This window comes from Schistocerca americana, chromosome X (genome assembly GCF_021461395.2).
Source record: "Schistocerca americana isolate TAMUIC-IGC-003095 chromosome X, iqSchAmer2.1, whole genome shotgun sequence".
NCBI classification, from domain to species: domain Eukaryota; kingdom Metazoa; phylum Arthropoda; class Insecta; order Orthoptera; family Acrididae; genus Schistocerca; species Schistocerca americana.
In genome coordinates this window covers 117,381,064-117,404,990 of record NC_060130.1, presented here as the reverse complement: position 1 = coordinate 117,404,990, position 23,927 = coordinate 117,381,064, and the positions used below count along the sequence as shown (strand labels likewise).

Below are 23,927 nucleotides of genomic sequence, written 5' to 3'. Positions count from 1 at the left end.
ATTGTGGGGAAGGCGAGCCAAAGGTTGCGTTGCTTTGGCAGGACACTTAGATGATGCAACAAGTCCACTAAAGAGACAGCTTACACTACACTCGTTCGTCCTCTGTTAGAATATTGCTGTGCGGTGTGGGATCCTTACCAGGTGGGATTGACGGAGAACGTCGAAAGGGTGCAAAAAAGGGCAGCTCGTTTTGTATTATCACGTAATAGGGGAGAGAGTGCGGCAGATATGATACGCGAATTGGGATGGAAGTCATTACAGCAAAGACGTTTTTCGTCACAGCGAGATCTATTTACGAAACTTCAGTCTCCAACTTTCTCTTCCGAATACAAAAATGTTTTGTTGAGCCCAACCTACATAGGTAGGAATGATCATCAAAATAAAATAAGAGAAATCAGAGCTTGAACAGAAAGGTTTAGGTGTTCGTTTTTCCTGCGCGCTGTTCGGGAGTGGAATGGTAGAGAGATAGTATGATTGTGGTTTGACGAACCCTCTGCCAAGCACTTAAATGTGAATTGCAGAGCAGTCATGTAGATGTAGAATGAAGAAAAGTGGGACACGCTACTTATTTATGATAATTCTGATAGGAATGCCAGGGAAGTAATCAGAATGTGATTCGAGAATATCCTGATCAGAAATCCATGTAATTGCAAGATACTCAAAGGATTCCTGTCTTGAATTGATTAGAATTCCCCAAAGTGAGTTCAACAAAAGAATGAAATGTGAGAAATGCAGAAACTCAATGTTTTTGCCCTAGAGATCTTATCAGAACTGCTGGTCAAATACTATTACAATTTGTTGTGGCGTGTGGTATCTGAATGAAGGTTATCATCTAGCTTCTTCTTTGTTGGTGAATTAAGTGTTAGAAACAGCTTTCCTAAATTAATGCATAGGGTCTGATTTTATTGTAAATTGACTAGCTCACTCCCCAACTTGTAGTGAACGTTGGAAGATACTTTGTATAGCATGGTTCATATGCAGAGAATATGTTATGCCATATTACTGCAGTGTTACTGTAGATACTTTTCAAACTGCTTTTTATTCACTACATGTCCCCTGACCAATTTTTGTTGCCGTCAGTGGAGGAAAGATTAAGAACATTCTGTGAAAAGGCCGAACATGAAGCAGTTTTAACCAGAAGAGCACCATTTGTTACTATGTATGTGAATGTTATGTAATTTATTCTTGGGCTAAGTCATTCCACTTTAATCGGGCATGTGTATTCACTCTTACACAGTACAGTAATGGCTAGAAAACAAATCTAGTGAAACTGTGTTTGAATTAAGTGTGTTACTGCACACTCATTGCAAATTTTTCCTCTGTTAAAGTACTTTCATTGCTCTTAAAATGTATAGTGCTTATTACTCTGTTACCTCAGTGCACAGTTGCTAAGAGGGCAGTCACACCAGGAAGAGGCATGTTTCTTGTTGTTACCCACAATTGGCATGAGTCTTGACTGCTCCAGTAATTGTGTCATGCAGAATACTAGCTCATAATTTCCTATGGTGTGTAAATAAAGTTAGCAGGTATTTTGTTCTACTAAGTTGGAATTTAACCACATCGTCAGAATTTTTGATGAAATCGTAACCGAGACACACAAGTAGTTTATCGCTATGACAGATGTATATCTCAATCTACGCTACACATTAGTCCATGATGGCTGTCGTGTTGCCAACTCACAATCAAATTTTCACATTCCAATCTAACCTAGACCTCTGGCTGTGCTACAGGTCAGTCTGTCAGCACATCTAGTTTTCCAACAGCAGCACTCTTCAGTGGAAGAGCCTCATACACTGTAAGTGCACTTTACTTATTCGTTGTTGTCATCTTTGGACATAATATCGAAGATAGGTATGTAGGCTTCTGCAGTTGGTGTTAATCATTATGAAAATCCTCCTAAGTTTGCTGCCATATCTTCTTATAAAATACTAAAATAACTAAGTTTTCAGTCATGTTGCGGTGTTCTTGACTAATTAACTGGAAAGCAAGCATTTGAGCAAAGAGCATTAATCTCTGCACAATTCTGCCTACTATGTTTGCACAGTATTGGGATGGCACCATAACCATTTGGACACAAATTAACAGCCTGAGTAATAACATCCAGATCGTACTAAAACAAGAAAGTAATGGTGCAGTTGTATTCCTGGATGTGAAGGTCTGCGTAACTCCCAATGTCAAATAGGGATACAAGGCATACCAGAAATGTACACACACCTTGGGTGACCCTTTCAGAGATAAAAACAATACGAAACATGAATTGAAAGAGCCAATTGCTATGTCAGTAAAATTATAGGAAGAGATACAAAGCTCAAAAGGAAGCTAGACCCAGAAAATGAAATAAAAGAACACGTGCCAGTGGTGCACTTACCTTTTCTCAAGGATGTCTGTAATCGATTAGCCAAGGTGCTCCACAAAGGAGGCATCAAATCAGTTTTCCAGAATGGTTGCAAGATCCAAGGTTTGGTAGGGTCCACTAATGACGCAGTAAAGCTCTCAAACACCACAGGTGCATACGAGATACATGAGTGTGGCACCATGTAGATTGGGGAAACAGGAAGTCATTGAATTCACCTACATAGCAGAGCATGAGTGCTATTTGATTGGGACAGCACAACAAATCAGCACTAGTGGAACACCGTCACAACTCTGGGCAGGCTATTAAGTTTCAACAAGCAGTACATGCAACATGGCCATAGATATCCACATGGAAAATGGGAGTTGAAATGCTGGGGCAGCCTTACAACGTCAGTAGAGAGGGTGGTTGCAGGTTTCTGGGTTCCAGTGTCCCTTGCTGTCAATAATCCAGGTACGATGGGCCGAGTGTGATCATAGAGCAGCAGCGTCCCCATGACCAGCTAAACAAAAAGTGCAAGCATAACTGGTGTTATTCTCCAAAATAAACAGCAGGAAAATATAGGCTCTACAACCTTCTTCCTGATTCATAGCAGGCTACCAATTACGAGCAAGCTGTGTAACCCTTCCCTCTCTCCTAACACTGACCAGTGATATTTTGTGGCCAATAAAATTTAAGAAAGGTGGTGCTGGTAGTCTTATGACACTGTTATCAATGCTATGTACTGAAGCATCCTCTATCCAGTTAATTTGCCTATACCCTGAGGAAGGCCACTGCAACATGGCCAAAAAATTTGTTATTTTAGTATTTTAGCATTTTAAATATTTTATAAGGTGATTTGGTAATACACCCAGAAGGATTGTAATGATACTTTCAAATATCATTACACATTGTATGTTCCTAATGAAAGAGGCATTCAGTTTCTACGCTCATACACGTATTACAAAGATGCACTATGTGAAAAAGTTCTAATCCCCTTATGTAATATCAGTTAGTATAAACGACAGTTTGGTATTTGCAACTACTGAGGAAATTTCAAGATGGTCACCTGAAATGCGCTACTCTGTAGGACAAATTGTTAACTTTCCTCAATAATCACATTAATAGTGTGAGTTGACATGTTCAAAATTAAGATGTCACTATTAATTACTTCAAGAAATATTTGTCATTGTCAAAAATAACAGTAAAATCACAAACTGTTGATATGAGACTGAAGTTTCTCACTATGCCATCCTCATATTAAACATTGTCAGTTACTTGTTGCAGCAGATCTGGTTTTAATTTTGAGCATATGATGAAATCTTCCATCTTCTTTGTCAGGAACAACAGACTGTAATGGTGCTGTTGCGGTAACCATTTATAGCCTATAGACAGCCTGTGAGTGAGCTGAGTATACCATCGTTGTGTCATGCTGCCAGAGATTGTCTCCATGTCACCACTGGTGGTGCCAGCCCACTCGGAAGAAGCAATCCATCACATTTGGTGTGTCTTCGCAGTTTCGAGAGCTTGCTTTCACCCACTACTAAGATTATACCTGCTGTCCCGGTTCAAGTTATTCTTGCACATTTTAATTTCTACTGCTTCCATAATAACAGAATTTCGCTATATAGATGTGTGGGACAAGATTTTAGATTCATCAAACATTATTCTGTGTTTATTTGTGACACTGTGTTCAGCAAATGTTCACAATTTTTAATATGTCTTTGATTTTCTGCACAGCAGTCAGAAATGATACTGATAGATTGACCGATGTAATTGCTCCCACACTCACAAATTCCAGGGATTGAGAGACCAAGACTGTCCTTAATCTCACACACAGTATCTCCTTTTATCTTCTTGGGCAGTCAGAAAATACATCTTATGCCTCTTCTTCCCTGGACTCCCTTGAAGCTGTTCCATCATGCTTTGATACTCACCTACTGCTTGTGTGGTGGTAAATTGTATGAAAATGCCAATGGAATGGCCATGGGTTCTCCATTGTTTCCATCAGTGGACAACTTCTTTAGGGACCATTTTGAGGAATGCACATTAAATTTGGCTGTGTTTTACCCATCTTCATTTTATCAATATGTTGATGACATATTGATCGTCTGGCCACAATGTGCCAAAGTTCTGGAGCAGTTCATTGTTCACATGAACAGCATGTATCTTGACATCTGGTTCACTACTGCGACAGAGAGATACGGAAAGTCACCATTTTTAGATGCTTTGGTCGAATGATAATCAGATGCATGGCGTGTATGCCACACACACACACACACACACACACACACACACACACACACACACACACACACATTTTACATCTTGGTGTAGATTTTTTCGCCACCCTGTCTGGAAGAGATCTGTTGCAAATACATTAATATGTAGAGTTACCGCTAATTGTGACCAGAACCACCAAGACTGCAAGATTAATCTCTAAATATTTGTTCTGAAAGAATGGCTATGGGCTCAAGATATAAATAAACAAAAATTCAAAAATGTTGAACAATCACATGATAATCTACCTATTGTATTCCATCCTGTCTGTGGGTCCACATCTACCAAAGTAGGTAGGGTCCTGGGCAGAAGAGGCATGATACCTATTTTTCTACTGCCCAAGAACATAAAGGAAGTCCTGCCCACAATTAAAGACAGTCTTTGTCTCAGGGTCCCTGGAATTTATAAGATTCCTTGTGAATACAGCAGGAGCTACATTGGTCACAGTGTACCCTTACCATTTGTGACTGGTTACACAGCATCAATTGCACATTAAAAATTGGTAAATTAAGAAAACAGCAGTTGCTGAATAGAGAGTTACAAACACAAAATAATATTGCATGAAATTAAAATCTTGCTCCACACATCAACATACAGGGGACCTGCTGCTAAAGAAGCAGCAACAATTAGAATGTGTGAAAACAACAGCAACGAGAACAGTGGCTATAATCTTAGTAGTGTGTGGAAGCAAGCTCTTAATGCTGAGAAGACACATAGAAATGTGCCGAATTCCTTACATTCCTACAAGAGTGCTGGCATCACCAGTACAGACTTGGACACAATCTCTGGCAGTATGGTGTAATGATGATATATGATGATCAGTCCCAAGTCACATATGGACTATAAACACTTAACACAGCAACAGCCACGGTGGTCACTTGTCCCTGGCAAAAATGATGGAGAATTTTGTTGAAAGCTCAAAATTGTACCTGTATTTGATGCGACTAGTAGCCCAAGTGGGTTTTATACAAGCTGTTGATGTTCTACAATATTTATTTCGTGTACAGGCTTTCAGCCTACAAAATAAACATTGTAGAACATCAATAGTTTTTGTTTACATTATTAATTATGATCTAACATTTGAAATAAACTTCAGCAACTGTGCCATTGTTCTTTGGCGTATGTGTTAAATGCCTCGTGCACAATCATTTAACATCCTATGCTATCTTTCACTTGTTCTAATTAAAGTTTTTAATGTGATTTCTCCAGACATAAGGTATTGGGATGTTGCTTTAAAACATATCACTTCCATTTTGTTTCCACAACTAAGTTAATGAACCATCCCTAATGACCTTTGCTTTGAGATATTTATCTCTGATCTTCTTTCATGTCCCTCAACAGATTGCTGTCAGGTATCTGTCTCGTTATTTTTCATATTGAGTTGCAGAGAACCTCTGTTGATGTATGAACTTTAAAGTTTATATCATAGTCCCTGTTTGTTGCAGTGAGAGAAGAAGGCTTCCAAACACATTTATGTGTAATTCATATGATCACAAAATGAATATATTCCTTCATCCATTGTGAGTTTTTCAGATTAATGGTGTGTTTCAGTACACATCCTGCAGCTTCTGGTAGTGTGAAAACACACCAGACGGGGCTCCCAATGCATTTCATTGAGAATAGTCAGGAATTTGCAAGCAAGAACATATTTGAGTAAATTGTACATGACCAAGGTTTGTTATCTAGAGGAAAATGCACTGGATTATTGTGACAAAGGTCCACCACTCGTAATAAGTGAAGAAAAGCAAACAGGTCTGTGAGTTTGCAGCCCACCCAAAACAATTAAAGTGGTCTCACTTCTGTTTGACCCATTGCTATTCAGGATGTGCAAGATGGTCAGCTGTGTTGTTTTCAAAGGTAGCATCGCTGTGTGGGAAGAAAGCCATCATCAAATGTACCCAATTGTACCTTTTTTGATCCAAATTCTTGCGATGCAGCTTTCCCTACACAATATATATCTCTGCAGAGCAAACGTGCTGACTCTGTGCATTATGTATCCAGTGCCTCATTGGTAATGACCAGAAAAAGATTTTCTTTTGTGAACCACTTAATAAAATGCTGAATCTGATAATGAATTCCTGATTTCTTCTTTTGTATGTTCATTTGCACTGTGTTTATTTTGTATTATAGTCTCAGTCCCATGAGGAACACAAATATAGGAGACACTTTCAGAGAAGGAATGGCTGTCTGATTACAGAGCATTTGTATATCACTGTACTTATGTCTTTGCACTTTCCCATCCCAGTAGTGTGGCCCATTCAGTCATACCCTGTATAGAGTGGTTCTTCTTGTGCACTCTCTCTCTCTCTCTCTCTCTCTCTCTCTCTCTCTCTCTCTCTCTCTCTCTCCCCCCTCCCTTTCCCTCCCTCCCTCCCTCTCTCCCTCTCACTTCCCCTCCCCCTCTCCCCACTCCCCTTGTACCTAGCAGATTTTTGTGTTCTGTGACAACCACTGTCTCTCAGTATTTATTATAAACATTTTGCTTGTCATAGGCCCACATACACATCTTGCAACTTCTCATATAAACAACATAGATTGATGATAATGGCATTGATGCATCCCATTTTGGTAGAAATAATCTCAGTGATTGGTATAAAAGAATAATTAGAACCTTTAGAACTTTCAATTGCATTTATTGTTAACTTGATTTAATGTAAGTTAAAAATTGGAATGTTATGTTTACCTAGTACAAACACCATTATTTATTACATGTTTCAGGTTCTCAATGAAACATTTCCAGATCACACATTCCTTATGAATGGACTAATTATGGGAATTAAGGTAATGGCAGTGTTCATTTGATTAATTTTTTTTTGTTTGGAGATATTAAAAATGAGACATTTTTAAAGTGTCAAAATACATTTAAATATTTTATTTGTAGATTATGTTTGTTATATGTATCGGATGAGCAACAACTGTTTTCATGTTTATGCTTGCTGTGATGTTTGGTTTCTCATTATTCATGTATTAGTAGTTGAATACTGTTTGTATATTATTGGTATTGACATAAACAATTGGACATAAGAGAATAGGAAACATGTAACTGTAATATACACTGTACACAAAATGTATCACTTTTTTGAAACACCGTAATTGTTTCCCATTGTGACACACAAGTTTGAAATTTGGCTCAAAGGTGCCTACAATCTTTCTCTGTAATGTAGCAGTGCAGTGTTAATCCAGGCTTGGCAGTGCTTCGAACAGAAAAGTGTTGACACATGCAAAAAGGAGGCCACAGCTCAGAAGTTCATGTGGGGTGTAAGATGGATTAATGGTGTCACATTGGCACCAAATTTCACAATAGTTCTTCCCCATACCATCGTAGATATGTTACACAATGAGGAAGTCACTACACTCCCTCTTACCCACATTTTACCCCCTCTTTTTACGCATCTATGATGAAGGTTAGAACCTCAACACCCAGCATTGAAATCAAGTGATTTTCTTATGGGTGTCCATGGAAAACATTTCAGGCACATCACCACTCAGAATTGACACAAAACATCCTCAGGAGGTGGCATAAAGGGCACCTATGAAACCACTCTTTCCCTTGAGTCATTGATTCCCACACATTTTGTGGTCAGAAATGACAACTTGCAGAGCGATGAACAACATGACAGTGTTCTTGACAACACTGGTGACGCCCCCAGACAATTCAACCCTACTCCAAGGCTGCATTCACACTGCATGCCAGGACAGGTTGGGATGAAGTGTACTGGACTGGCTCACACCTAGCCAGCACAAGCCGCCATTCAGGGTGTTCACACTGCGCTCTGGGCTGGGACAGGAAAAATGGGGAAAATTTCAGATTTTCATGTTGTAAAAACCCTAAACAGTATACAAGACTAAACCACATTGTTTTATGTGTTTTATGAACTTATTTTTTCCATAAAAGATTTACTTTCCTCATGAAAAAAGAAAATGCTTACTTTTCATCACACATGAATTTTTAGTTCTGTAATGTTTCCCAAATGATTTTGAAGAAAGTATGTGCTTAAGAAATTGGATTTTTGTTCACATGGTAATATAGCATCATTACTTCTTAATGATAGTGGGTAGCTTACTGTTAGATACATTTTAGACCACAATTATGTTGTGAGTGAAATATAGCAAAAAGTACGAAAATGTTTTTGAAATGGTGGTCTCCATTCACAAGTTACTGAGTGGTGCCAATGCCTCGATTGCAAGCCAGTGGATTTCAGGTATGTTTAGTGCATTGTCAAACACTACAGGATAGAATAGACAAGTTACTGGCAATCAGTGAAGGCTGCGTGTCAGTTCCTTGCGTTATTTTAATTATTATTATTATTGTTGTTGTTGTTGTTGTTGTTTTTGTTGTAATGGTTGGATGCTGTAAATACTTCCTCGGATTGTAGCTCTTGTTTTGTTACATGTTTGTAGGTTTTTTTTCCCCTTTTGCTTTATTTGTCAGCTAATCTGCTTCCAGAATAATGGGCAGGGGTTGAGATTTGAGTCAGTGACAAGCACATAGTTTCAGTCTTAACAGAAACTTTCTCATCTTTGTGTATATATCCCCAAACCCACACCTGTCCTCATGGCTTTCATTAGCAGCTACAGAAGTTGGGCTACAGTATAAAGAAGATATACAATTTTTAAGGTGTTTTAGTCCTTAATACTGTGGTTTTTCAAAAGAATGCCACAGCCTTCATGAACAATTTATCAACTTACAATTATGCATAAAATAAACCAGAAATGTGCTTTCTCTGTCAGAAAGGCATAATCTTTGTTTTGAATAGGCAAGTGTTTCAAAGGTAACAAAAATCAGTATGTTCAACGCATAGTGTCTCTTTTATGTTAGTATGTGCGTTGTGAGCAGTGTTGGTGAAGTTTACAGCGTAATGACATAGATCCTATTCTGTCGAGTAGAGTATGTAGATACCTTGAAGGAGATTAAAAATATTTCAGACAAGCACAACGTCGACCAACAGTATATGCACCACAAGAGGCCTTAACTCACAGAAAAATCCACTGGTCTCTACAAATCAGTTGTCTTCATTAGGCCATCCTGATTTAGGTTTTTTGTGATTTCCCAAAATTGCTCCAGGCAAATGCCGGGATGGTTCCTTCGAAAGGGCACAGCTGACATCCTTCCCTAATCTGATGACACCGATGACCTTGCAGTTAGGTCTCCTCCCCCAAATAACCTAACTCCAACTGTCTTCATTAGGGGTTGCAGTTTCACGTCATACTTCGTATCGCAGACTCAAGGTAGTATGGCTATGTGCCAGACACCTGGCCTTGTGTATTCTGTTTGTGGCAGTGTAGAGATGAACTCATTTATTGTGGAGTCAGCAACATCAAAATTGGACCATGAATAAATGGAGGACTGTGCTGTTTCCAGATTAAACCATCATTAAGTTTTCTGAATTATTCTTATTGCACATCTAGAGGGAAAGCTGTAGCTGATTCAGTCACATGTATGCTACTGAAGGAGACCAATTAGAGGTAGGAATCCTGGTGTGGAGTGATATGTATATGGATATGGAGCTTCAGCTCCTCAGCGATGGCCAGTGAAATACTCTTAATACTCTGAGGTACTACATGTGTATTTTCAGAGGTGCAGTTGGTCCATGCTTCTTCTTTGTGAACAGTTTTGCTCATCTGCAACAAACTGTTGAAGAGAATTAATTTCTTGCATGTTGAGGTATCTGTTGTATGAATGGCCAGCTAGTTATATGGAATGAATCCTATAGGGAATGTTGGGGATACATTGGGGAGACAAATTGCTGCTCGACAGCAACAACTATGAACTTTTCCACACCTTTTAATCAAGATGGAGATTGACTGGCAGTATAACATTTGAGCGCAATGTCCTATGATAAAGCTTTACCTTGTTGTGTAAATTTTCTACTTTCCTGTTCAGAAAACATGCTCTCGTATCATAGGGTACCTGATTGCTTCCCAAAATGTCATCTGTCCTAAGTTGATTACTTTTTCAAAGATTGCAGTGTTATTTCATTGGGGAAAGACTTCCAGGAACTATCGTTATTGATTTTGCGTTCTCTTATCGTGTACATCCAAATAAGTTTTGCATCAGAAGTATAGGCTTCATTGCCATTATTGTTTCTGTTGCATTCTTCCAAGTGCACAGTACTCTAGTAACTGTAATCGAGCGAGACCAGAGCACACAGGTCAAAGGGCTGACGGCATCAGTCGCCAGTACAACATAGACACACACAACAGGGACGACTGACAACACAGGCCACATGCCGAAATACCAAGACGACAGAGCAAAGCCAAATTGAATACCAAGACATGGCAACTATCAGTGACCAGAGCAATGATGAATAGATAAACGATCACAAGCACTGTTGTAACACAACTGTAGGTTTAGCCCATGCACTGCCGGCTTTATAGGACCACCGTGAGCTCTGATAGGCTGGCATGGCAGGCATGACCCGCGCATAGTGCTGTGGTGGTGGTGGTGGCAACATTCGCAGATTATAGGGGCGCTGCCTAGTGGCTGTCATCTATGTCCCTGCCATCTGACGGGCTGTCAGAATTGTCGGACTGGTATACCAGAAGTACTTTGGAAAACATTTTCTCAGAGATCCATATGCTACTTTACATGTACAGGGTGAACAAGAACTCCATCAACAAAGTATCAGAGGTTATTGAGGGATGCCTTGTGAGTATTTTGGTATTCGGAACACACGGCCTCTGGTGGCTCATTACAGAGTTGTTGCATTTCATTTGGTTTCCTACCCCAATTAACATTTGCATGTGTATTACACTGAAAATAGTACACAACATTGCAGATGTTGATGGCATGAGCTGTGTGTCTTGTTTGGAAACAAATGTGTTCAATTTGCGTACTCACAAGACTCTGATAGTTACTCACATGGACCTGGTTCCTGGAATTATTGCAGCTGCAGAAGTAGTACGTCAAACTCCTGTAATTCTTTAGTGTGTAAGACAGTTGATGGTGCATCTGCCATGACCATGGTGGTTGAAATTTTGAACAATACCTGTAAGGGAGCAGTTCTGTATTTGTTACATGCTGTACTGTACACAGATAGAACAGATTGAACACACCATGATTAAAGTGCATGTGTTTTGTCTGGGGTTGTTACATTACTCTGTGTTGCATATTTTGGTTATTGCATATTACAGGCATCTTCTCTATTGTGAATGTATTTTCTCAGAAACAAGGATAATTGTGGCAAAAAACCAAATAAATCATGATTAAATTATTAGTCTGTAATGAGTCACTTTAGACTGGTGGTCCTTTATACCAAAATACCCAGAAGGTGTCCTTGAACAACCTCTGAGAATTTGTTGGTAGAGTTCTGGTTCACCTTATATACTGAACAGCATAATGTTTTCTCCAATTAACGTACATTTCCTACATTTGTCTTGTTAATTAACAAAAATCAGGTTTGAATGAATGGTACATTGATTTTTTTTTCTGCCTACATATTATTATGTGCGTAACAAATTAAGATTAAATGTTATTTGTAATAAAATAGTTGAATAATTTTACTAAGACAATATAATATAGTGTGTGGTTTTACTGTTAAAATGTTTTCAGTGGGTGCCACCTTCACACTAATAAAATAATTTCAAGCCACTTTAATGTAATTGTAGTCTAATTAGTTATGATCCCCAGAGATCATAATCCCAAGAAATATTTTGGTGTAGCATGTGTCAGTCAAACAAAAGGTGCTTCTATTCCTTTTAAAAATGTATATTGCTAACACTACCTGCTTGCTCTTTATATGTTTATAATTGACAACTTTTTTCTATTCAAGAATTTCTGATGCTGTAGGTGTAGTTATTAACAAAGGTGAACTTTAACCTGTGTTTGAAAACACCAGTGTTGTCTGTCTGGCACTTTTATTTCCATCGGTAGTTTGTCAAAGAGTTTTAGTAACTGTATTTCAGTCCCTTCTGGGCCAAATGTACACTAAAGTGTAGTGCAGATTATTTTTGCTCCTAGAATGTATGAATATTTTTATTATTTCCAAACTCTGTCTTTGTTGACACCATTTTACTTTGGCGGGAAAGTGCTGCTGCTGTTTTCTTTGTTGAAGCTGCTTTACTTGGCTTGAAAATATTTGCCTGCAAAGTACTGATTCAAAAAAACTGTTTGATGTGTCACAGAAGAACACAGTTTATGTTATTTTATAGCTTTAAAATTGGATTGTGTAGTCAGTGAATATATAAATAATTGCATTATGGGAGTGGCTTCTTTGAAATCCAAATTGTAATTGACTATGTATCCCATTATTGAAGAGATTGGTGACAGTCCAGTTATCTTCTCAAAATTGTTGGAAAATTGTTTGAAGATAGAGACTAGCCTTTAGTTGCTCATATCTGTTGAGTCCCCCTTCCAATAAAGAGGCCTAGATTGGTTTATTTTAATTTGTGTAGGAAAAATAGTGAATCAGTGATGTATTACATGTATGACTGAGAACATCACATATTATGGAGTCATAACATTTCAGTATTTATTGTAAATTTCACCAACCCCATATAAACTATTACTTTCTCATAATGGGGCCTAAATTAGTAAATTTGAATTTGTATAGGAAAATATACTAAATTTGTGGTGTATTACACATCTGACTGAGAACATCACGTATTATAAAGCCATAACTTTTTAGTTGGTTATTATAAATTTGAGCAACACCATTTACTTCAATGAAAGATAATGATTTTCCTTACATGGAGAAGCTCAAAAAAATTTAAAGTTAATAAATTTCATGAACCATGTTTCATAATGCTCTCATTGTCACTTGTAAAACTAGTTTTGTCGTCTATATCTTCTGTCCCTGTCCGTCTTTTGACAATAATTTTTTGTTGTCTAAGCTATCAGTAGTTGTTGTTGTGGTTGTTATTGTATCTTTTATATGATTCAAATGTTTTGTAAATGGTGTCCACAGAATATTATCACTTTATGCAAGCAAACAATCAACTAAATACATTTTCTTTGTTGTGGGCACTGAGTACAATTTAATAAGTATGTTGGGGTGAGAGATCGAGAGAGAGCATTACAAATTGAGAAGTTATTTCAACAATAAGTGTGTGTGTGCACAACTGCTAATCATCATTACTGAATTGCATAATAAACGTAGTACGTGCAGCGAAAATGGACTTTACACCACAGATCATAAATGATTGGGATTACTGAACTGTATATTATCTCAGTGAGAATTCATTGTGGTTTAAAGTCTTCCAATGTTGCTATCAAACTCTCTAAATGTCATGGCATGGAATGAAAGAAGTTGTAATTATTTTCGTGCAGAATTTCTCTCTGCATAGTTTCTAAGTGAGACCACAAAGGATCAGCTGTGGTTGCCATAGGACTATGTCGGACAGGTCAACTACCAGTTGTATCGCAATCATATCAGACAATTTGCAGGCCAGGAATGTTGTGCTACACTTCAAACTTTGAATAATGCTTAAACATTCCTTTCCACACACGGCTAAGCATTATCTTAATGAAATATGTCGTGCAGCATTGTCTCTAAAATTTCCTCAGTGTACTAGTTGCTGTTCAGAGTGCCCTTAGTATGTTGGAATCAGGATCACATCTTGTTCTCAATGGCAGTTAAAAACATAACATTTGATGCTGCCCTTAAATGCTTCTCTAAGCTGCCAGCAGTGTGTAATGGGGACAGATTGAAGTGAGGCCTTTCCAAAAACATTTTAGCCACTTGGTGAACAAAATTTTTGCCCATCTTTGTTTTAGTCATATTTTGTTGTCCAGTACACATTTGTTGCTGTTTACAATCTTCTTCTGTCCAGTGGTCTCCTATAAACACTTTTGACATAGCAGCATGCAATGTACAGGCCAAAATGTTACACTGTAGAAAAAAGGCATTTCCCAGAGGTGGGTCGTTCTTCTTCATTCAGACTCTCATGTGAATATTGCACCCTTTGGCAATAACATACATACTGACTCTTGATTTCGTATGCCCACTGGTTCGACAGCACTTCACTGAGCTTGGTGTAATACTGAACTCTTTGCTTACACTAACACTGCTGTGCTACATGTACTTTGTCACCCTGCAATTTCAATCATTTGTTGTTGATACACTTTTCAACATAGACTCTGAATATAGATTCATTTAAGCCATTCTTTCTGGATGTGTGAGTTGTCAGAAATGTTACAGAGTAATGATTTCATTTGAAACGGCAAGATTTCATGTCTTAGTTGAAAGAACCATTTCTGTGTGTTAGAATTTGAGAGACAGTAAACTATGTAATGAACAGGAAACAGTTTGTGATTGCACCTTTGTCATCCAAAAGTAATAAAAACAGCATTCTAACATAAGGCCTTGCAACAAGAAAACCTCTCTGTGTTGAAACTAATGTCAAATATTACTGTACCAAACAACATGACACAGTGTCTACGATCACCACCACCACCACCACCACCAACACCCTCGTCATCTTCTTCTTCTTCTTCTTCTTCTTCTTCTTCTCCTCCGCCTCCTCTTTCTACTGGTCTGTTTGGAACATAAGCCTTTCCCTCCATGTTTCCTTCTCCACTGTGTTCCATTCTCCTCTCTTCTTCATAAGTTCCTTCACTCCAACAACCCATCAGTATGTCAGTCTTCCTGTAGGTGTCTCGTCTCATACTGTCATATTATGAGCCTGTATTTGGTGCCCTGCTGACTTCCATTCTTGTAATATGTCCATATGACTGTAATCTTGTCTTTCCCACAGTCTCTCGCACAGTCTTCTCGTGTACTATTAATCTCACCTTCTCATTCCTTACTTTATCCCTTCTAGTTAGCCCCATCCTTCTTTGAAATTTAATCTCTGAAACCTATCTCCTGCTCACCTGCCTTTCCTTCACTACCCACTTTTCCAATGCATGCATGAATATTGGAGTCTAATGTGGTCATTATAACATTTGTTGCATTTTTGTGGTACCTCCTTGCTCCAGACTCGGCTTCCTAGACTCTACTTGAATTCATGTGTCTTCCTTCCCTTCTCACTAATCATCTTATTGTTCTTCCACTCTCTTCTATTACACTCTCAAGAGACTAGAAATGTTTCCACTTTCTTTAGTGCTTGCCTTCTAACATGCGTATCGATTGCTACTGTCATCCTATTCCTCGTATTCGCCGTCACTTCACACACTCTTGCATTAAATTTCAAACCGTACCATCCCACCAGTTCCTCCCATACATTTGCCCTTTCTTCTGGCTCTCCTCCTCCATCCCCCCCCCCTTTCCACACACACACACACACACACACACACACACACACACACACACACACACACCATAATGACCCAGGACTCTAGTTTACAGAAAAGGGTGCCAGAAGGGCTCAGACACTGGATTCATGTATGGAACGAGCGGGCCTGAAATCACCATGTGCACATGGGTTGTGTGTTGCTGCCCTAAGTCATTTAAGGCAAATGTCAAGATGGTTCCTTTGAAAAGATTACGGCTGTCTTCTTTATCCACTGATGTCTCGTTTAAGCTTGTACTTTATCTTCGTATCTGAGGTGGAGCACTACTATATTTTGAAATGATGATAATAATTGACAAAATTGAAGGAAGTGATGTACTATCTCAGTTTTTTAACATCTCAATCTTTATTTAAATTTCAGAATTTGAAAGGAAAATAGGTACAAAATATATAACAGTAACACACAACAGTACTCATAAAATTTTATGGTCGATACTTTTTTTATTTTTTCAGGGGTTTCTGTCTTTTCTAAGTGCACCATTAATCGGTGCACTGTCTGATGTTTGGGGCCGGAAGTTTTTCCTATTAATAACAGTATTTTTTACCTGTGCACCAATACCACTGATGACTATCAACACATGGTAAGTTATATACCTAATTTTTTCATTGTATCGGCTCTCTTAACTAAGTAGTTGAAATTCAATTTTGAACTTAATTGGTAAATCTTATTCACATTTTTTCTTTTATTGTTAGACAGATTTTGAAATGTTCCATTACAATTCTATTCCCTCATAGTGACAGTATTAACAAAGTGCAGTGGCACAGGGGTAACACATTGGACATTTTCTTCCCAAGAATGTCAGGTCAAGTCTCCACCCTGCCATCCAGATCTAGGTTTTCCATGATTGCCCTAAAATGCCTAAAGCCAGATTCTTTTGAAAGGGCACAGTCAATTTCCTTCCCCACTTGAGCTTGTGCTTTGTCTCTAATGATCACTATTGACGGGATGTTAAATGCTAATCGTCTTCCTTCCTTTTTTTGTCATAATATGTACTGTTATTGAGTACACAGTGGCCAGAAAGGAACTGACAACATGTTTCATTCTTCAAATTGCAAACTGTTCAGGTCATCATGGATTTCATTTTTTACAGAAGACCTTCTTACAGACCACATTACAGTATGTGATAAAGTGTACCCTTCAAACCCCCCTCCCCTCCAGGACTTTTCCACTCGCAGATGATGCTTGCGAAGAACAAATGTGCGTGAGCTGCTGTATAACTTGAAATAACTCTTACTTTTGCCAGCTATATTTGTGAATAAGTAATCCATTTCTTTATTTTTGTTAGCATATGTACCCTTGTAATGTGAACATTGAGCCTCTCCATCATGTGTAATGCATAACTTTTAGTGTCTGCCACTGGAATAGGATGAGCATCTCCATATACTCTCACACGGACTTGACAGTTGTTCTTCTATTATTCTCGAGCTCCACTATTATTAACTATAACAGATGAAGTCTGTGAAGGCTGTTTTGTGATGTGATAAAGTACCAGCAATCCCTATGCTGGTGTGGTTAGTGGGGATCAGCATCTCACTCATTGAAATATAATAATAATTTCATCAGTTTAAAACATTTCTCGTGTCAGTGCTTGTTAGGAATAATTCATGTTTAATATTGATATGGTAAGAAATATATTAGGAAAGAATTCAGTGATATCATGCACTATAACAATGCCGAATATCTGTTCTGCAATGTATTCTTCTTCACTGCAAATATTGTAATTTACTGTAGTTTCTTAATGGTGCTTTTGCCATCAGTACAGAGTGCACAGTCTTTCTCAGTCACACACAGGGTGAGTCAGAAGGAAAGGTACATGCTTTGAGACAGAATAGTATTAGTGATTCTGAACAAAAAACTTCTTATGGAACACATTTAATATCACTTTTGTACATTTTTCTTTAATAACTCGAAAACCACACACCCCAATGAAAATTTGTCTAGGACTAACAGTTTGCACAGAGATATCACGGGAATATTGAAAATCTCGTATGACGCATGTGCGCTGTAGCTTAGGTACTTTTTGTAGGCCAGTTTGAGGTAGTTTTCTGACTTGATAGACCACAAGCATCCTGTATCAAAATGTTCATCTCAACTTCCTCTATATTACTGTGGTACATTGTAAACAATGGCAATGAATAATACAGAAAATAAATAGAAATGTGCATTAAAAGTGTTCGTACTTTTCCTCCTGATTCACCCTGTATACCTGAGTGAATTGGAGACTGAGAAGAAGAGGGCTCTGAAATGTTACATTTGGGAGTGACTCCCGCTTTGACATGTGGTTAAAAAAAACTGTCAACAGGTCATCTGAATTTATTTTAATTCAGCTTCACAGAAGACATTACTGCACTTGTTCAGTGGTACATCAAGGGCTAGGAGCTCTTTTTTTTAATTTTTTTTTTTTTCTGTTAAACATTACTTTTGAGCTAGATTTTTTTTTTTTTTTTTTAAGTGTAATATAACAAGAATTTTTCATAAAATGAGCAGCAGGGTGTCATTTTGTTCTTGCTGAGATGGGACTTTTAAATAATATTCATCAGAAACCTTAAATAAAACTTATATTTGCTGTCATAACTAACATGAACATTTACTATAGTGGTGTGCACATTAGAAGGCGGCTGCAAGAGCATTCTACACTGAGAGAGAGAGAGATATGGATAATGCTTTTCAGTGGCGTCAGTATGCTTTCTGCCTCTGTCCCATGCTCATGCTCCAGCATACCCAGGTAACTGGCGATGCTGGGGCGAGCATGGCACCAAGACACTGTTTCTGCTCCTGACTCTCCGTAATAGAATTTATGTGCTTGGTAAACTGTCTCTGTTGCTTCTTAACATAATATTTGTCATGTTTGCTTTACTCTTACTTCCTATCCTGGCCTGACAAACTGCAGCCGTTTTTTTGGCCTCATCAAGCAGTATGTGTGCTTTATGCCATCCATAATGAACAATGTAGTGGCTAAGTAGCCTCACCACACCTAAACTAACATGAAAATCAATGTTAATACTCTACAAACATCCCAAAGAGCTTGCTGCAGGCAGACGTGACAGAATGGCGCTATTGACTGGATCGTCACATGGTACGCTGCTTATTGTCACTTGCCTCCTTATGCAAACGCCACTATAACCTCTGTTGACAAAGAATAATGGCTAATACGTGGTCCAGGAGAAACATGCAGGATTCTTCTTTAGTTTCATTGAATTATTGTAATTTGTGTCCAACATGTAAGATAATTTCGTGTAGCGCCAGTAATGATTTTAATTTTATATTTACCAAATGCTATTGTTTCAGGTGGTTTTTTGCCATGATCAGCATATCAGGGGTTTTTGCTGTAACGTTCTCGGTCGTGTTTGCCTATGTTGCGGATGTTACAGAAGAGCATGAACGAAGTCTTGCTTATGGCCTTGTAAGTATTACATTACGGATATTGGCTCAATATGCTTTTAGTATGTTTATGGGTTTTGTGTTGTGAGACTGGTAGGTATAGGTGAAATGAATTTTAATTAATAAGAACATTTTTAAATCTTAAAATCTGCATTTGATTAAAAAATATGATAACGAATTGGGTATGTGAATTTTTTCCATTGTCTGTGTAAAATATTGTTATTAGTAACAAGTGGATCAGGCACTGTGGAAAGTAGAATTTGATATCTTCAGCAAAGGAACTGGCTGCAATAGTGAAAGGCATAAAAATGAAAAAAATACTTAAAGTGAAGTTCCCTTCCACCACACTTACACAGTGTTCCAGACGCATGGCTGCTTCTCTCATGAGGAGGGGGAAAAAAAAACCTTGGAGCCTTGTGATGGTTTACAGTGTGAAACATTGTAACCAAATGTATCGTAGAATCAAACAAGTGAGGAAATGTACAGTTTATTGTGCACCTAGTGTCAGTTTTAAGTGGAAGTGAGCCATGCCTGGATCAATGTTTTCAAAATTCTGTATGAAAGGATGCATTCTTTCTTGAATTTGTAAGAAGGAACATGTAAAGTGTGATTTGAGGAGAGTAGCCTGTTGATTTTTCCTGAGTGACTATGAAATGTACAACATGTGGTGTTTTGTTTTAGTCAGTTGTTTAGTGTTCATTAGGTTTTACACTCATTATATTTTATTGAAAGGCATGATGTTGCTGCTCTCTCTCTCTCTCTCTCTCTCTCTCTCGGAATTATGTCTAAAAAACTATGCCTCTTGTTTAACAGGTTTCTGCAACATTTGCAGCAAGTATGGTTATCAGCCCAGCATTGGGAGCGTATATGATGGATGCCTACAGTGAAAATTTAGTTGTTGCATTGGCCACAGCAATAGCTATACTTGATGTATTTTTTATTCTTGTGGCTGTTCCTGAATCCCTTCCAGAAAAAGTCCGACCATCATCGTGGGGTGCACCTATTTCTTGGGAACAAGCTGATCCATTTGCAGTGAGTTCTGATTGTTGTAAAATTATTGTTAAAAATAAATGTGTAGCTCAGAAAACTCTCTTTTTTATGCAAAGGAGTGTTCATTTTAAATGCAGCCTTTCTTCCACCACCCTTCTCTACACTTGTTTATTGACAGAGTTTCTATTATTGAAGAAACTATTATTGCATGGACAGTTCAATTTGTCAGTTTGTAATACTTTTACTTGTGTACACTTTCATTACACAGCTTTGTATGTATATCAGGCAACATGATAATGAAGATGTTGAAACATGTTGCCTAAATATCGTACTAGAATGAAGATGTTGGAATGTGTTGCCTAAATATCATGCTAGCAAGATTTGGTTGATTAGCTGTAGATCTAAGGTTTCATAAACCAGATTCATGCTGAAAAACAATAGAATTACATATTAAGAATACTTCACTGTATACATCAGTTTATTGAGTTTAACATGGAGAGCCATTTGTTTGGTAAGAGCAGCAGCTTTTTGTGGTATTTTAAAAATGATGAAACAGTGCTCATAAGACTCTGGCGTGAAATGATCAACAATAGTTTAAACAGTACTTGTGCCCTCAGCGCTGTCACAGAAAGGAAAAAAAAAAGCATTTTTGTGCCATTGTTGCAAATCTCCATACACAAGCTTGGTCCATTGTTACACAGAAATGTACATGCATATTTATGCTTATATAGCTTACTTTAAGTTTTTTGTAAAACTTAACCATTTCTGTCACCTTTGTAATACAACATGATATATAGTGTATTTTTCAAGCTGGTCAAAGTTCTTTTAAACAGAAGTATTGATCCAAACAAGAAAGTAAACACTGGTACATTTAAAAATGCTGAAAGCTAGTTGTCATGAATGGTGAAATAGTGAAATGAAGAAATAACTCTTGAATCTGAGTCAGCTAGTAATATTTGTTGTTCGTATGTGGACATTTAAAGAATGGAATACATGAAATAAGGTTGAACTTGGAATAATAGTTCCACACTATATGAGAGGAAGTTTTGGAAGAATTTACATAGAGAAATGGTCATCAGACTATACATTCCCAGTTATGCCCTTTTAATTCTGCCAGTCTAGTATTTATTGTCCTCTATTCTACTGCCTCTACCATCTTTTATCTCATACTTTTGTTTCCAAACTCTTGATTTTTGTGTCTACTTCCATGTGTTCACTGCAGGCTCCATTAAAACTTCCACAAATGCATTTGAATGCATGTAAGTTATTTCTCACCTGTGGTCTACATTTGCCAAACATTTATATCTAATTTTTATTTATTGTATGATTTTAGGCACTTCGTAAGGTTGGCAAGGACCACACCATACTTATGCTGTGTGTGACAGTGTTTTTATCGTACTTACCTGAAGCTGGACAGTATTCATGCATTTTTGTTTATCTCAAATTGGTAAGTTGTCATTTTTACACATTCTGTATTTATCACACTTTATCTTAATAATTTGTTTCTTTTTTAATATTCTCTTATATTTAATTTGTTTTAGACAGCAGGAGAATGTGAGCAGAGGACAAAAATTTTTTCTTGTTGGTCTGTACTATTTCTTTCAGTGTGTGTGTTTGTGTGTGGGGGGGCGGGGGGGGGGGGAGACTTACTCGCAGAGACAAAATACTGTTGGGTATAAGATCTTGCCATTCATAAACTGGTGATACCTGCATGATCATTAGGGACACATTATAGCTGTACAAAAGTGGCAAACACTCGCATATTAAGTATAATACATATGTAGTGCTGTCTTGATAAATAAGGACTGGTGGTGGGGCAGTATACATAGTGACTGACTTGTTCTCGGATGAGCTTGAGAGTGAGAAGCAGAACATCAAGAAGTAGTGCCATGTGAATTGTGTGTGCCGACATTTAACTCCCAGAAGTACTTTTTCAGGCTAAGACAGTTATTTGCATGATTTTCTTGTAGAAATCAGCACCATTGGTAGGAGCTGTCAGGGCTGCAGACAATAGTATCTCAGTGTCAGTTGCAATCAATTCAGTATTGGTATCATTGCCGTAACATTATTGCAGACCTGACCCTAACACCCCCCCCCCCCCCATCCCCCCTGCATGCTGCTCCCTCACTCCAACCATTTTCACCTGTCAAATTCATGGGTGAAACAGTCAAGCTAAATATTATGCCATGAGCTTTATGGTTGGCGGTTTCCAATATATCCAGAGGGTCGTCATTCATTGGTGGGCATGCAGAAGCAGTGCGTGTACATACCTCTTGGTGTGAAGTACATCATTGAGACAAATTGAGTGTCCATTCCAAAACCCAGTTGTCCAATTCTGTATCTTGTGCTAATGGGAGTTACCATACCTTTCAGTGTCTGTACTTTCACCATTGTAGATCGCTGGTAGTAATGACAATGCTGGAAGTTAATTGCCTTTGATTCCTAATGCTGTAGGTGACCGTCCTGTTCTGTGATTTATACAGCAGGCACAATCTTTGTGGCAAATATGTGGCCATTAGATTGTAGTGAATGTAAAGCATTGTGTTGTTGCCACTTTGCAGAAGTTACGGTGATTCTTATCATAAAAATCCACAGTTAAGTATGTACTTAGGAATGACATGGGCACATCTCCATTGTTTCTTGCTTGCACAGATTTCTACTGTGTCATTTTTAAAGCTGTGGCAATGGTTTTGCCAGAACTGTGGCAAAATGCTTGATGGTGTTCCATGTACAAAACTCATTGAAGGATTTAGGTGCAAATTGTGATACATTATTGAAAAAAGAACTAGCTATCAGTAATAATTAATCATGTTTATTTGTGAAGTAATCATGTGAAATCCGTATATACATGCTCTCACATATGTAATGGTGAAGACAGTGTAAAACTCCGGTGTAGTTGATGCCAGATGTTCCACACAGGTGGCACAGGAGTGAGTTACTTGCTGAGTGTTGGTGCTTTGGGTATGTTGAATCACAATACATAGAACATATCAACCAGTTAAAGCATTTTCACAAATGTGATAAAGTTTAAAAGTGAAAGAGTAAGTAGCTTTTTCAAAGAGTAAATATTTTTCCTTAATTTGTGTTGGGTTCATCAAATCAATAAAAATCCTTTCCTACACACTTTGTTAAGTAGCCTAAGTTCTTCTTCAGGATTCAAGCTATCTCGTACCAAATTTCATGGATATCGGTTCAGAATTTTAGTCGTGAAAACATAACAGAGAGAGAGTTACTTCCACATTTATAATGTTAATGTTGAAATATGGATTGGTATGGATTAAGCACATTGAAGATTGTATAGACATTGTATTTTACCTGTTACTCACAGCTGCACTTGCCTATGACGTGTGTGTGTGTGTGTGTGTGTGTGTGTGTGTGTGTGTGTGTGTGTGTGTGTGTGGTTTTATTGACCAGGAGACCCCAGTCGGGATGTTCGGGAGCTTGGTACAAGTATTTTTATGTGATGCCACTTTGGTGGCTAACGTGTTGTTGTTGATAAATTGATGAAGAGGACAAAACGCACATCCAGTAACAAGCTCAAAAAATCTGACCCAGCCAGGAATCAAACCGGTCACTTTATGATTCAGAGTCAGTAATGCTAAGCATATGGCCATGAGCCATTGACACAAATCAAAGCATGTTTTAGACAGACACATGATGCTCAGCAGCTAAAATGCAATGGTCTTATGACTGAAATTAGTATACAAATAT

General features: G+C 38.0%; 1 protein-coding gene across 1 annotated transcript in view; it reads left to right on the top strand.

Moving 5' to 3' along the window:
- Positions 1-23,927, top strand: part of LOC124554971 (hippocampus abundant transcript 1 protein) — a 98,255-nt gene that overhangs the window by 23,733 nt on the left and 50,595 nt on the right. Inside the window, exons 3-7 of the mRNA XM_047128709.1 lie at positions 7,331-7,393; positions 16,298-16,425; positions 19,134-19,248; positions 20,040-20,258; positions 21,550-21,663. Coding sequence (XP_046984665.1) covers positions 7,331-7,393; positions 16,298-16,425; positions 19,134-19,248; positions 20,040-20,258; positions 21,550-21,663 — 639 coding nt within the window. The remainder of the gene's footprint in view (positions 1-7,330; positions 7,394-16,297; positions 16,426-19,133; positions 19,249-20,039; positions 20,259-21,549; positions 21,664-23,927) is intronic.